Genomic DNA, 16,706 nt, shown 5'->3' with positions numbered 1-16,706 from the left:
TGCGTGTTTGCGTACATAAGATTTTCTGGAGGAGGACAGACATTTGTTTAGAACTCTTAAAGATGTCGAAGAAGCAAGCTCCTTTAAGCAATTACTTTGGTGTTCCTCCACCTCCAAAGAAATGTCAGAAGGAGTCCGAACCGCAAAAGAAGCGCATATTCTCGGAAAAGTGGTTGCAGGAGGTGAGCTGGCTTCAAACAAATGATGAACGCACAGATGTGGTGCAGAATGTGCCCTGAAAATCCCACTCTAGCGGACAAAAACAGTGCTTTTTATATGGACGCAAACGCACGTTGCAACTTCTTATCTGGTGCGCGTCTTTTATTTTGACAGCGAATGCGCACATGCGGACCACTTATGTGCACCCGTGTAAATAACATAATGTTCTGCTGGGTGTGTTGTGAGTTTCATTCGATTTCTGAGTCGACAAGTGTCTTTGTTACTGGGACCAGTAATTTTAAGAAAGGCCCCCATTAGAACCCATGAAAAATGCAAGAAATGCATTATTGCTCAGTCTGCAATATCTTTCCCGGAACAAACACCAATTGCAAATAACATACTAAAAATAAACCTGAAAGATCTGTTTAGAACAGCTACTATGTTGCAAAGAGTGAACTACCACTGGCACAATTTAGCAGTCTTTGCAAACTTCAAAAAGCAAATGGCCTAGATCTTGGTTCCACTTGTCTCTTACCCGTGACTTCAGTGGAAATTTCAAATTCAGGATCTGACACAGACTGATTCATGTCCTACACAGTTCTTACAAGTTCATAGAAATTTCTCTTCAATTAGAATCAAGTATTTGAGTTGATGATTGTAATTTTTATTCAATGTTGTAATTTGCGTTTCAACAATTTTTTGATTAATGTTTTGTTTCCGTTACAATATTATACTTTAATGTATAATATTGTAAAGGAAACAAAACAGGAAACAAAACATCAATCAAAAAATTGCTCTCTTTTTTATTTGGGCTACTTAAATTTATTTTGGGCTACCAAAAACCGTAGAGTCCCTGCCCGAAGGGCTACCAGGGAATTTGAAATTTTGCGAGCCCTGCTTAGCCTTGCACGCATTCTTATTTTAAACTTAATCTGGAATTCATTGCAAACTGTTTGTGCGGAATATGAATGACAAGATTTTGTTTTTCTACAAGAGTTAGTAAAAAACATCTCCAGTGTGATCAAATCTTCTTGCCAAACATCCACAGCTTGGCAGTGTATACAGCACTATAATGACCAGACCTAATTCTTTTGAAAACCATACATCTTTCCACAGGTCTCAACTTCATCAGACATCACCTAGACACAGAGCTGGATGATGCTAGGGCAAACAGCGGCCTATTCGACTAAGATGATGGACCCATGGGGTCAAAAAAGCCAGAAGCAGGGCTGGAGAGGTACCTTTCATGTCCATTCACTGGAGGTGTGGATCTATTGCATAGCGTCCCTCACATCAAGAAGCTGTTGATCAAAATCAATACTGCTCTTCCTGCATCTGGAGCTTGTGAAGGACTTCTCAGTCATGCAGGACTCCTGTTCACTGCTAAACAGTTGAAGCTTCACAGAAAGAACCTTGAGAGCAAACTGCTGCTGAAGCTTAACCATCACCTTACTGAGTCAAGAAATGGCACATTTTTGCTAAATATGCAGAAATAAATGCACACCCATACAATGTATGGTAAACTGAGCTCCCTTGTATGTACATTAGATTAGATTAGATTAGATAGAACTTTATTAATCCCTCGGGTGGGTTCCTCTGGGAAATTCGATTTCCAAAAAAGCACAGCACCGACAGAAGTTACAGAGTTACAGAATATTATATATATATATATATATATATATATATATATATATATATATATATATATATATATATATATATATATATATATATATATATATATAATACACACACACACACACATATATATATATATAAATACAGAGACAATATAAATAAAATATACGAAGGGGATAAATAGAATAAATAGGAATAAAAATAAAAATACAAGTGAATTGCACATTTCAAGTATTGAGTCTATTGCACCGTTGACTATTTACAAAAGTATTGCACAAAAGGTATTGCACAGTGAGGTGAAGAGGCACTACAGCTTAGTTGTTCCCCCCTCCTTTGTCCTCCTGTTTCCCCTCCCTCTCCCCTCCAGGGAGGAGTTAAACAGTCTGATGGCGTGTGGGACAAAGGAGTTTTTAAGTCTGTTAGTTCTTGTCTTTGGGAGAACCCTTCATGAGGAAGATGTCTCGTTCTGTTTTCTCTGAGGCTGCTGTGCCATTTGGAACAAAAATGAATATAAAGTTTACAGCATATCTTGTCAGTGGAAATTGTTTGCACTGTTTATATATTTATATTATTTACTGTAGGTATTGGTGAAAAAAGCTTGTTGAAAATCTGAAATCTTGAAATTAGAATTGTTGTGCCTTATTTTGTTCATGTTTTTACATATATTCCGTTTGAAAATACTAAAATTTGTATATTTATTTTTTTTGGTTTGTCTGATAGCATTTATTTATAAAATAAATCAGACATTTCAAACGGTTACTCGCTACTTGAGTAGTCTTTTCACGAAGTACTTGTTTACTCTTACTCGAGTAACTTTTTTGAAGACTACTTTTCACTTTTACTTGAGTAATATTTTAAAGTAATGCTACTCTTACTTGAGTACAATTTTTGGATACTCGACCCACCTCTGCTTTTGGATCCACTTTTTTGACCATTTAAAGAAACCGAATTTTGAGGTACTGTTGAGTCCACTTCCCTTCTCAAAGGTGTCTAATTCCTACCTCTGGTATTTACCTAGTAATATTGCCATAAAACCATGGAAAGTGAGGGCTGCAGAACAGAAGCCAACTTACACGAGGAACAGGCCGGTTGTGTATTTTAGGACCCCACGGACATTACTGCCGCTCTGAGTTCGGTGACGTCAGAGCGGTCTGCCGATATTTGCGGGTTAAGAAAGATGGCGGCTGAGAAGAGCAGGTTGAAACAGCGGAGTCATAAAAGCAGCATATTTAAAGAAGGTAATTAATGCTCTGAGACTTGAAAGATTCTAGTAAGAAGAGTTTTTGTGTGGTTTTAACCGCAGTGTGTTTGTGCGCGTTTGATAGATAACAACGGTTATGAAATGACAATGCAGCGCTCCGCTTCGCCAAATATTCGCCTCAGCCGTTGTTTCGCATATTATTGCGAATTTGAGCTTCCCGCTGTGTTCGACCGATAAAATATCACTGAAAAGATTGTTTTGATTATGACACTGAGCGTGCGTTCTTTGAGCCGGGGACGACTCATTCTCGCTGTGCAGTGTGTTGTTACAATAAAGCCGGTGTGAAGCCACTCAGCTCTCCTCACCTGCAGCTGAATCTGTTTGTTTTTCCTGCTACTGCTTACCCCTTGAGCTGATGTTCCTTCTTGTAGAACATGTCATTATAACAGCCGCTGAACCGATCTGTCAATGTACAGTAAATAGAAGCCTGTATTCGTCTATTATCTAGCAACTAGCTAACTTAACTTGCTGTGTAATTTTAGCTAGGCTAATGTACGACGCACTGGATAACGAGGCGCTATAACAGCGGACACCGTTACAAATGTAATATAGCTTTGTGCCTTAGGCCTTAGGGTACACACATTACAAATTAACTTCGAATTCCAACTAAAGTTAAAATTGCCAGTTGAATGGCTTTCCTCTCTTATTAAGAAATTCATGAAATTAACATTTGTAAATGAAGATCTGAATTGAAAAATTCAGCTTTTTAATTCTCTAGTATCGACGAAACTTGTATTATTTTTGCAAGAGCTCTGATTGTGCACCCTTGATCTCAAATGTAAGTCAACGATTTAATGGACAGAGGTCAGAAGGAATAAGCAGTGAGGTAAGTTTACCTTAATACTGGAATGCTCTACTATTTAGCTGTGGAGCTTCAAAGAATTACTTGCCAGTAGTTGTTACCTGTCACTGGAAAAAATAAAACGCATAAATGGTAAATGGCCTGTATTTATATAGCGCTTTACTAGTCCCTAAGGACCCCAAAGCGCTTTACATATCCAGTCATCCACCCATTCACACACACATTCACACACTGGTGATGGCAAGCTACATTGTAGCCACAGCCACCCTGGGGCGCACTGACAGAGGCGAGGCTGCCGGACACTGGCGCCACCGGGCCCTCTGACCACCACCAGTAGGCAACGGGTGAAGTGTCTTGCCCAAGGACACAACGACCGAGACTGTCCAAGCCGGGGCTCGAACCGGCAACCTTCCGATTACAAGGCGAACGCCCAACTCTTGAGCCACGATCGCCCCTAAGCAATGCTATCGTGGTTTTCGTGAAAGACACCCAGTATCAGGTTAGAGTAGTTCATAATAATCTGCTTACAAGGTTCTTAAGGATACCAGGACAGCTGTGTTGGTTTCCCTGAGCTGGCTGTTTAGGAAATCTTGGATTTTTAAAGTTTACTAACTCCTTAGTCTGTTTGGGGAGTGTTGGTGGACTGTAATATCAAAAAGCCTTCACTGTTCTTTACCCTGTTTTTAAGCACAGAGTTTCTTATGTCATTGAAGAAGAAGCTGGAAATGTTTGCTGTTAAAGATGTCATGGGATTTGTATGTATTTGTGCTGGTATGTTTATTATCTTGACAGATTCAAGTTCAGACTGAATATTGCAACAGCACTGATGCTTATAGACCTGTACTTATTAGCCTGATCCTAATGGGAATTCTTAGGGCGTGGTTATTGGTTTTGCAATTCTCTGATAAGCCCTGGGCTTCTTCATAGAAGCACTTTAAGACAGATTAGCAGAATTTTGACTGAATATAGTTTCTAATGTGTTTTAATAGCAAAGGACAGACACTGGAGAAATGTTTAAATTGGGCAACTTGCTGAAAGGGTGAATCTAAAGGGGGCGTGGCATGTAGACTGTTTATTTTCAGGGTTCCATAGCGTTATTTATTTTAGATTTAAATTTAATGCCCTGTCCTACCTATGACATGACAGCCTTACCTATCTGCTTTTGATGTGGAGGAGTAGCAGCTCTACTCTGAACCCCTCCCGAATGACTGAACCCATCCATCCACCTTTTCGAGGCAGAGCCCATCCACCTTTTACAAATCAGGCCTAGATTAATAGATTTACTGCATTTCCCAAAAACCATGAGCAGTCTGGTGGCAAAGTTGGCAGTCTACAGTAGTCCTTTTTAGCAAATGGCTGTGTTAGCCTTGCTCCATCTTAATAATTACACCAGCAGCAGAAAACAAAATACACTGTCCTGTCCAGCAGCTTCACGCTGAAACTTTACCGTGTCTTGCCAACATGGGTACAGACACAAACTGTGACTTCTTGTGACGAAAAGTCTGAACTCACTCACTGAAAATACTTGAAAACAAGCTAACTTCTCCACCTGCTCTGTGTCATCGCACACTGTCTCTTTGCGCTCTTTTTACTTTTCCTCTTCTCTCCCACCTTGTGCTACCTTCACCCATCATATGCAGGAAATTACATTTTTCACAAGCAGTTCACAATAACTGAAAGAACCTTTTTTTTTTTTTTAAACAATGTAAATATGTTTTTAGTCATTTTACATAAACTTTGACTTTTAACAAAATGCATTTACTCAATTTCCTTTTCTTTGTAATCTTACTTTACTTTCTTACTCCACTTTACTATCTATCTATAAATCTAAAATTAGTAAAACATAACTGAAGTTTTAGATTATAAATACAGTATGAGGGAGATGGATGATAGATATTAATAGATGGATCTCTTTGAAATCTTCATCCAGAAGAGTACAGTATGTTTATGCTTGGATACATTAATAGCTTTGCATTATTCACAGTTCAGATGATCTTCATTTGTCTAATGGTGTACCTCAGTGACCCCTCTGAGTTTATCAAATATCTGAAACAAAGAGTTTCTAGATGTCTTCCTCCCTTTCAGTTAACTTTATTCTGATTTGCTGGCCCTCGTAAGTAGAACGTTAAAGCACGGACTGTCTTTTTCATATAGCATAAGCAACATCATAGCATAAGCAACATCACTGCTTCTATGACAAATTGAATGGGGACCAGGTCACCCAAAGAGTTAAATCTGTCCTGGTTACATGTCTCTATTCAATCTAAGTGGCTCTGTAGGTCAGTGAAGCATCACTGCTGCCATACAAGGAGCTTTACTCATCCAAAGGTTAAAACTGACTTTTGTAAATAGTGGTTTTATTTACTATACACTTCAGGTCAGGCCTGCAGTTCCGTAATGGCAATAATTCCTCTTAGAGGACTATAATCAAGAGGAAAGCTGAGGCTTCTAGAATTAGACTGGGTTTTTTTCCCCCATCCAGCAGACTTTCACTTCGACTGCCAGTTTATTGATTCCTGCAAGGAGACTCAACCTTCAAGACTACAGCCATGCTATATAGAACATATTCACACTGTAAAGAGTGCTTAGTTTAATGCATTTATTTGAAAATGGCAATAATGGTATTGCATTTGTTTAGAACTGTCAGCATTTTCCCATAAATAAAAGGCAATTAATTATTTTATTCTCTAAATACTCTAATATTCTATATTCTCTAATATTCACGTAAAGATTATTTTGGTAGTCAGTTTGTGGCTAATCTGTCAGTTAATTTTTATTAGTCAACGATTATTTATTCACTAATCTTTGCTTCCTGTAGGCATACCTCTTGTTCCAGGCTACAGTGCATATTTGCTTTACCTGTTCAAGTTGCCCAGCTATAAATGTCACCCTGCTGTCTCTTCTCCAGCCAATTAAAATAATGACCCATGAAACATATGAATTTGAAGTCAGTGTTTTCAACCAATAACTGTAGAAAACATGGACGACCTAACAGCTTGTCCCCTGGTGTCTGGCTCCAGTATAGGTCATAAACCCCGGCTCCTCCATGTTATCAGATTTTTCACAAATATGCTTTATGCCATTATTAGCAATTCTCATTGTTCAAGGGGTCTCCTTTCTCACAGGTTGGATTCTAGTTAATAACTTAATGCTGTTATTGGGGTCAACGTCATCATGACAGCTTTGACTGGCAACTGTTGTTACAGAGAAACTTGCCTATATCTAATCTGGAATGGCTGATAGAGCCAGGACGCGGAGAGGAGGGCCAGGATTTACTTTCCAAAACCACGACTGTTTCAAACTGACAGCATGAGGTGTTCTGCAGTAAACTGGATTAACCGACAGAAGGACCAGAGGCCTAACTGCACTTTTTCGGTAAGTTGAATGTGTGTTTGTAAGATAATCAGAAATTAACATCCTGAGATAGCTAGCTTAGTTGAGCAGTCATCTGTTGGGGAAAGCCGTGTTTGGTAGCTAATCCGTGCATGTGAATGAATATACCTTGACTAAACAAGTCACTCTGAGCTTGAATGTACATTAAAGTCAGTGCTGTACAGTCAGAGCTCTGCTGCTGTACTCAATGGAAAGATGTTCAGACCTGCAGCTGAAGATCAGGCACTAAAACTGTTTATAAGAGCAATGGAAAAATGCCACTCTAGCTGCTCAGTCACTAACTAACATGACAGTTACTGTACTTTTTATGAGTATTATTCTGTAAGAGCAACAAGTTAGACTCTCCTTCAGTTCTTTTGGAGAGCTGATTATAAAATATATGCAAATGGCAGCATTTTTGTGTCTCCCTTACATCTGTAATGACAGTAACACCAAATTAATAAAAGAAAATGCACTTTAAACCCTCATTGATGGATTTCATTCAGTTTTAACAGAAGAAGAATTACTGAAGATCGAAAATGTTCTCACAATACAGCCTGTAAAATCAGTCCCAGTTTCTGATTTCCGTTTGTGTCTTACACAGCTGATGTTCACAAACTAAAAGAAACAGGATTATAATAGGAAAGCAGGGGTATCTATACACAGCCTTGTACCTGGGGGCTTGCTTGTTGTGTTAGAGACTCCATGATAGTTCCTCCTCTTGCTCCCATTTCTTAGGTTTCTGTTGCCTGAGGTATTCACTGAGCACATTGGTGGTGGCCATCTTTCTGGTGTAGTTGTGGATATTCGTTGTCTCGTCCTGGACTGTGGTACTGACACTCACTAGTCCCCGGCCTCCTTCCTTCTTAGGCATACCTTCCTTCTATTTAGGCGTACAGTCTCAGGGTGCTAGATTTGGGGTGAAACCCTACATGCATGGTAAGGAGCTTCCATGTCTTGATGACAGTGGCTTCTATGTCTGCATTGCTATTGCTGCATTCCATAGTCTACCAGAGGCCTGGGAGCTTGAGGGTCCTGCGGAGTATCTTTGCCGTTTCTAGGACTTCGCTCTTCTGGACAGAGATATTGGATGCTGTTCCTGGGATCTGCTGGAGCCACTCGCCTAATTCCTGACAATTGCTGCATTCTGTAGTCAGTATCCATAATGATCTCACTGAGGGGGTTCAGGCCTATGCAGAACTGGAACATCTCCTTGGTAGATCCTGCACTTGATGGTGACTTGGGCTATGGGCTTGAAGTTGGCCTCTAGCATTGTTTACCACATCTGCATTGGGTTCCTGATGAAGGCTGTTAGGGACCCGTTGATCTTGTACAGTTCTAGGCATGCCAGGATCCATTTGTGGTGCATCGAGTCATAGGCCTTCTTATAATAAATCCAGGCAGTGCACAGGTTGGTGAACCTGGTCTTGGAGTCTAGCACAACTGTTCTGTCTGCCAGTAGCTTTGCCAATTCCTTTATGTGCCCCCTCTCATGTGTTGAGCCATATGCCTATTCATTTTAGCTACTATGATACCTGACTAGAGCAGGGCGATATGACCAAAAATATTTATCACGATATACATTTGAAAATTTGCGATAACGATATAACTGATGATATAATTGACACTAGACAAAATATTTTACAACTCCACAACTTTATTAGTGCAAAAAAGACCAAACAAACATCAATGTATTTTTACTTAAACAAGCAGCTGTTTTTTATTAAAAATTTAACAGTGCAAATGCAAATTCCTTGCTGACAGTTTAACCAAAAGGCATTTCCAGTGGAAATTGGCCGACATATCCTCAGCATAACCAAGGCATAATCGCCTTGTGCGTATGAAAACAAAGGCACTGCTCATGCGCGTTTTACCCATATACCCATCGCAATATTTCATTTTCTTACCGTTGCCCAACATTATACCAGTATTACCGTGAACTGTATAATATGGCCCAGCCCTATACCTGACAGGAGCTTCCATGGGGTACTGAGGTAGGGTATTGGCCCGTAGTTTGATGGAACTGGACCCTTCTAAGGATCCTTGGGGAACAGGACTGTCCGGCCTTCAGTTAACCATTGTAAGTGTCTTGACTAGCAGCTGCTTCATTTGCACTGTTAGATTCTCATAGAGTGCAGTCAGTTTCTTCAGCCAGTAAGAGTGAATCATGTTAGGGCCTGGTGCTGTCTAACTCTTTACATTGGAGACCCTTTCTTGGATGTCTGCCACTGTGATTGTTACTGAACCCTGTTCAGGCAGGGTTTTGTGGTCTGCTCTTATATCCACCAGCCACTGAGCATTGCCATTATGTGTTGCGTCCTTTTCCCATATGCTCTTCCAGTATTGCTCGGTCTCAAGCCTTGCTGCTGTTCTCATACTGTTCCCCTGACACTGACATTGGTTTATTCTCCTGCCTTCTATTTCTCTAACCCTAACCCTCTTGAAGCGGCTGGAAAAGGCTCAGTTTTTGCTTGGCAGTTTCTAAGGCCTCGGTTATGGGCAGCTTGCTATACTTCTTGGGCAGCTTCTTAATTTCCCCTTTCTGTAGCTCCGATAGTTGGCCAACCACCTTCCTCACGTCTTTGATCTGTCGCCTGGATTAACAAGGTCCGCGTCAGGTGTTGAGTAACCAGGACACACAGATGACAAGTGGAACAAGACAAAATAAGTGGGCAAGAGACAAAAATAGGGCGCTGTTGGAAGCTGCTACATAAGTAACCCCAGCGGAAATAGTTGCATGAATGGATGAGGGACCTATGGAATTTTCCATACCCAGCATCCAGATTGATGGCGAAACTAGTAGCTCAGTGTTCCAACATTTGGAAGAAGGAACTGCTCTCACGGCTAGAGATTAATGAGGTACCACCCAAATGCTATGTCATTTGGAAGTCAGCCACTTCCTCTATGTTGCTGCATGTTACATGCCGAGCAGCTGAGAAATAGAAGGCAGGAGAATAAACTAGCTGTTCCCAAAGGAACAATCCAAGGTGTGCTCTCAGTGGCAGGGGAACAATATGAGAACAGCACCACCAAGGCTGGAGACTGAGTAATACTGGAAGAGCATACGAGAGAAGGACGCAACACATAACGGCGATGCTCAGTGGCTTGTAAATCTAAAAGCAGACCACTGCACTAACCCTGAACAGGGTCCAGTAACCATCACAGTGGCAGACATTTAAGAAAAAGGTCTCCAGTATGAAGAGTTGGACTGCCACCAGGCCCCAGCATGGTTCACACCCACTGGCTGAAGAAGCCAGTAGGTTGTCAGTGAGCGCCTAACTACACAAATGAACCAAAGGATCAGTCCCATCCAACCACCGGCTAATAACTTGCGTCAGTACCACGTGGAGGCTTCTGGCAGGCACATGGGTCAATACATCAGCGGGGCACATAAAGGAATTGGTAGGAGTATCAGAGGAGCAAAACACCAGCTACTGGTTGACAGAGCAGTTGCCCAAGACTGCTAGACTAGGCTGACTAACCTGTGCACTGCCTGGATTGATTATAAGAAGGCCTATGACTTGATGGCTCACACTTGGATCCTGGAATTCCTAGAATTGTACAAGATCAACAGGACCCTAACAGCCTTCATCAGGAACTCACTGGTGATGTGGCAAACAACACTAGAGGCCAACTTCAAATCTATAGCGCAAGTCACCATCAAGTGTGGGATCTACCCACTGCTGTTCTGCATAGGCCTGAACCCCCTCAGTGAGATCATTACGGATACTGACTACGGAATGCAGCAATTGTCAGGAATTAGGTGAGTGGCTCCAGCAGATCCCTGGAACAACATCTAATATCTCTGTCCAGAAGAGAGCAGTCCTAGGAACGGCAAAGATACTCTGCAGGACCCCCAAGCTCATAAGCCTCTGGTAGATGACCTGAGCTTGAAGGATAAAGACCGGCCACAGGTTTGAAAGGGGGAGAGAGAGAGAGAGTGAGTTTTTTTTTTTTTTTTTTTTTTTCCTCAACTGAGTTTGTTTCAAGTGTTCTTGTTTAAAAGGGCAAAATTAGGTTCTTAATTAGGTGTTGTTCACAAAGTTAAATGTTCAATACTCTGTACATGTTATATCGCTAGAGAGAAATGATGTGAAGCATTAACCTCCTAAGACCCGAACTCTTCCACGGCAGGCATTTTTAATTTCTCTTTGATATTTGGGCTGATTGGGTTCTTATGAATGTAAAAACAAAGAATTACCAGATTTTATTTTTTTTAACCAGATTTTTGTTCCTAAGAAAAATGAGAGCCACATATGAGGATATTCGTTTAAAATGTTGATAGAACAGTAGCAGTATAATGTCCTCGTAAGTGGATATCAGGCCCTTGTAGAGCAAAATTAAATATTTTGGTCTAAATAACCCAAAATGTGATGTCCACATATGTGGACGCCAGGTCCTAGGAGGTTAATATGTTGTCCAGTACTCGGGCAGCAGCTCAAACAATGCTAATGATGTGTGTTTGTCTCTTGTTTTCCTGCAGGTGACCACCATTGAATTCTGACCACTTTATTTCAGATTTGAGAGATACACTTCACATTTTACAGTTTGTAATGATTCTTTTCTCCTTTTGATTACAGGAGCCGCCCTCAGCACCACCCAGAAAACAACAACAGAAAAATCATGTTATGTGTTCACTCTTGATGAACACACTGTTCATGACATGTTGGGTTTGTCCATCTTATTGGCCGAGCGGATAGTGGAGGTCTGAAGACTTCCCTCTGAGGGAGCTGCTGGTGAAGATTATGAGTCCTGTTTGATCCCTGCGATGAGCGTCAGTCCTCCTGATGTCACAAAAATAATGTCTTTCTCAGTGGGTCAACAGAACATCTGGCACAGGACAGGTGTAATTTATAAAATAAAAATAAAAAAATAAGCATGAAGCTTCTCCTAACCTTTGGACCCAGAGAACCGCCTTGGCCCTGCCTCCAGGGTGAATCTGTTGATTATGTGGACTCTGGATCATGTTATGAAATTAGAAGAAGTAATCACACTTCTGTGAAACCTTCTGCTGCTGTGTTTTTCAATCTAACATTTTATTCAAACAAAGTGCTTTGAGAGTGTATAATGTATCTAAAACTGTTTAAATCTTCAGTTTTATAACACCTAAGTCTTATGTTAAAATCTGAAAGGATAGCATTAACAGTAAAAAAACAAAAAAAACAAACTTTAAACCACATTTTTTAGAGTCTCAGCAGCTGAATAACAGTTATTAAGATTATTTTAAAATGAACCTAGAATTGAATTTACACAAGGTCCTGAATAATCAGGTCCCATCTTAATGGCCTTATAGCACCATATCACCCCATTAGAGCACTTTGCTCTCAGACTGCTTACTTGTGGTTCCTTCAGTATTTAAAAGTAGAATGGGAGGCAGAGCCTTCAGTTTTCAGGCCCCTCTTCTGTGGATTCAGGAGACAGACACTATTTCTACTTTTAAGATTAGACTCAAAATATATATTTTTTCCTTTTTTTAATAAACATATTGTTAGGGCTGGATCAGGTGATCCTAAATATTTCCTTAGTTACATTGCAAGGTCCAGGCTGCTGGGAGGTTCCCATGAGCAAATGCAGTCAAAATTGTAGAAGAAACTGAGTGTTTCTTCTTCAGTTGCCCCTTTCACTTTGTTTATACACCTCTGCATTTCGTTATTATTTATTATAAATCTCTGGCTCTCTTCAATAGCTTGTCCTTTCCCTGTCTTCTTCCCCTTACCCTAACTGGTCAGGGGGCCAGATGGCTGCCCCCTGTGAGCCTGGTTCTGCTGGAGGTGTCTTCCTGTTAAAAGGGAGTTTTTTTTCCCTTCCTACTGTTGTCAAAGCACTTGCTCATAAGGGGTTGATGAGCAAGCTTTTTGGGGTTTTCTCTGTTGTATTATTATAGGGTTGTGGGATCTTTACCTTACAATAAGGCAACTGCTTCTTTGATTTGGAACTATATGAATAAAACTGAATTGAAATTGGAAAAGTGTCTGTGTTTTGGAGGTATTGGCCATTTCTCATATTTATAATATTTATTAGAGATTATATTGTTGTCACCGACCGACCCCCCCCCCCCCCCTTTTTTTTTTTTTTTGGTTTCTTTCTTTGTTTCTTTCTTTCTTTCTCGTGAGAAGTCATGTATTTGATCAATTTGTAATTGCATTGACAATTTGTAATGACAATAAGAATATTGTATGTAAAATTTGTCTTGGAATGCTTCCAATTGTAAAAATTTACCATTGTCATGGTGATTAATAAAAATACCATTATCATGAAACTGTTTCTATATCCAGTGTTTTTTCTATTTCTGATAATGGTTCTCTTGTTCCATTGAGTAGAACCATGTAAAGTTATGGGTAAATATCATCTTCCACTAATAAAGTATTTGTTTGTGGATTTTGGCTAGGTTTACAGACAACTTTGTATTATCAAAGTCGCATATTATTGGAAAATCCAGACCTCCCATTTAATAAAAATTTCACAGTAATTTAACTTCCTCAAATGTACCTATTCAGAGTTGACGTCACAGCTCCAGGGCACTGATCTTTTAAGTACTTGTGCGTTGCAGTCGCAGGACGACTGTGATATTCTCACACACTTTTCAAAGTCTCCCTTTCATCTTTCTTCCATCTTCTCCACCCTCCTGTTATGCTGTGTTTTAATGGTCACACTACATTTTTCTTTGTTAGTACTGAGTGTAGTCTTGGCAGGCAGTCAAGGCGATACTCTCCAATGTATTTCTGTAGTATATTGTAGTTCTTAAACCATATAAGTGTTTCTGTAATATGACACATCAATAAAATTAGATGTTGAGCAATTTTCCTAGTCATTGTTATCGATGACAATGTGTAGCTGTGTCAGATCAACAGTTAGCTGTAAAAAGGATGTTACTGCAGCTGTGGCTACAACCGTAGCTTGCCTCCACCAGTGTGTGAATGTGAGAGTGAATGAATAGTGGCATTGTAAAGCGCTTTGGGTGCCTTGAAAAGCGCTATATAAATCCAATCCATTATTATTATTACTATTACTGATTAAGATTGTGTGATTTGCGTCATAATCTTTGTACTGTTACCTTGTGACAATTGCTTGTAAAGTTGGTGTGAACCATTAAGGTAGCCCTGTAATGACAGGGCTACCTTAATGTAACTGTACAGTTACTGTACTCTAACTGTAGTTTTGCAGGCCATTTCACTAATACTGGTAACACACAGATCGGGGACTTCCAGCATAATAGAAAATTAAGTAGACTATAATGAGCTTATTATATTAAGTTATAACATGTGCATCTTTATTACTCTTACTCTTCATGCTTATGGTTCTATTAAATAAGAACTGAATTAACCTCCTAAGACCCGAACTCTTCCACAGCATGCATTTTTTTTATTTGGGCATATTGGGGCCTGATGAATGTAAAAACAAAGAATTACCTGATTTTTTTTTTTTTTTTACCTTATTTTTGTTTTTAAGAAAAATAAGAGCCACAAATGAGGGTATTCGTCTAAAATCTTGATAGAACAGTAGCAGTATAATGTCCTCGTAAGTGGATATCAGACCCTTGTAGAGCAAAATTTAGTATTGAAGTCTAAATAACTCAAAATGTGATGTCCACATATGTGGATGCCAGGTCCTAGGAGGTTAAAGGAGGTATTAATTGGCTCACCTCTGTTCTTTGTGCCCTCAGTACACACTCTGGACTCTTTATTTGCCTACTGGTGAAATAAATCTGTAAGGATGTAGTGGCATTTGAGTCTGTCTGAAAACCTATTGTCTCTCCTGTGTATTTTTTCAGTCATTATTATATATGTTTAGCACCCACTAACATCTATTTAATCTATTCCTAATCTATATATTCCTTTCTATTTCTTATTTATTTGCTTTATAAATACATTTGGCTCGACTTTGCATTGAGAGATGAGTTTCATTATCACCCCAACCGGTCGCAGCAGATGGCCGCCCCTCCCTGAGCCTGGTTCTGCCGGAGGTTTCTTCCTGTTAAAAGGAAGTTTTTTCCTTCCCACTGTCGCCAAAGTTCTTGCTCATAGGGGGTCATATGATTGTTGGGTTTTTCTCTGTATCTATTACTGTAGGATCTACTGTACAATATAAAGCGCCTTGAGGCGACTCTTGTTGTGATTTGGCGCTATATAAATGAAATTGAATTGAATTATCCAAGTCAAAAATAATAGAAATGGTCTCCCATATAATAACAGGATCAATGTAGCTGCCACCCACCCCTCCAAACTCCACACTGATTTTTAAAGAATCTGAAAGTGAGTGTAATTTATCTAAGCACTCACAACCAACTGTTTCACAAGTGGTTGTTATATGTAGAGTTGCCAAAATTAAATTGCTAGAAAGTCATGTTATATTTAACAGCAATGTTCATGAATGTTGAGACAACTGAAAACGATATTTTTTTGCTACAAATGATAATTGATAATAAGAACACAGGCTGTAAATCCCTTTAATTGGCTAGTTATTGCTTTGTACCAGTGAACAGTCATGACCAATCATTTCTGCATTCTGAGCCTTCAGACACATTTTAAGCTTACTTTCCCCCTCTCAGGTGGCCACAGTTTTAAATCATGTGCATCCCAGATGAGGTGTGAAGAGGAGGACTATGACCTGCTGGAGGAGGAAGAGGAGGAGAAAGTGGGCAGGCCCCAGCCTGTGCAGATTGTAGTGGCAAATGAGGAGGAGCATTCATTCTTCCTGCAGGAGCAGGTGCTGGAGCAACTGCTGCTGCAGAAGAAGGTCCAGGACCTCCATGTGGTCGTCGTCTCTGTGGCTGGAGCTTTTCGCAAGGGCAAATCCTTCCTGCTCGACTTTATGCTTCGTTACATGTACAAACAGGTAACCTGTCAAGTTCTGTGAAATTCAAATTGTTAGTTTCATCATAATCCTGCTGACAAACATCACCAAATATATCCATTGACCTCAACTCTCGTCTTGGTGGAGCAGTCAAAAGAACCACTGAATGGCCCCACTCTGGCAAAATACAAATGCAAACTATACACCACGATAATGAGCTTATGGAATCTGGTTTTCCTGAATTAATCATTAATTTCAGAATTGGCTTGTTTCAAAATGTTGAAAGTTGTAACGCTGTGAATAATGCTGTACACATATTTGATTTATCTGAGTGTGGCTACTATTAACTGCGGTAGCAGTTTCTGTGTCCATTAACAGTTAATGTTCATAACCATCACTGGGTGCTATGTCAAGCAGATGAGTGCTGCTCTTTGAAGCAGTTTCTGTCAACATACTGTTTGAAGTCTAATCCACACTGACGATGAAGATTGGGAAATTTGGTTTACTAGGAGCAACTGGAACAGTCAGTATTTATGATTTTATGTTAAGCTTATACTGCAGTGTTCATATCACTGCAGATGCAGCCCAATCCATCAGACTGCTCCTCTTTCCCCTTGCTGGTGAAGAAGACCCCGAGATACTTAAACTCCTGCACTTGGGGCATCAGCTTGTCTCTCACTC

General features: G+C 40.0%; 1 protein-coding gene across 3 annotated transcripts in view; it reads left to right on the top strand.

Moving 5' to 3' along the window:
* Positions 1 to 2,937: 2,937 nt before the first annotated feature.
* LOC146667438 (atlastin-2) overlaps positions 2,938 to 16,706 on the top strand; it is a 40,024-nt gene continuing 26,255 nt past the window's right edge. For 2 of the 3 annotated variants that reach the window (XM_085409129.1, XM_085409127.1), the window contains exons 1-2: positions 2,957 to 3,035; positions 15,781 to 16,067. In XM_085409129.1, the coding sequence (XP_085265255.1) occupies positions 2,975 to 3,035; positions 15,781 to 16,067 (348 nt within the window). In that variant the 5' untranslated portion in view covers positions 2,957 to 2,974. Of the gene's footprint in view, positions 3,036 to 7,066; positions 7,236 to 15,780; positions 16,068 to 16,706 lie in introns of all 3 variants that reach the window. The other variant, XM_085409130.1, reaches the window with a different exon arrangement.

Source organism: Rhamphochromis longiceps, linkage group LG6, assembly GCF_057381845.1.
Source record: "Rhamphochromis longiceps isolate RC_006_pf linkage group LG6, R_longiceps_female_GT1.1, whole genome shotgun sequence".
In the NCBI taxonomy this organism is placed as follows: Eukaryota; Metazoa; Chordata; class Actinopteri; order Cichliformes; family Cichlidae; genus Rhamphochromis; species Rhamphochromis longiceps.
This window is presented reverse-complemented; position numbering and strand designations above follow the sequence as displayed.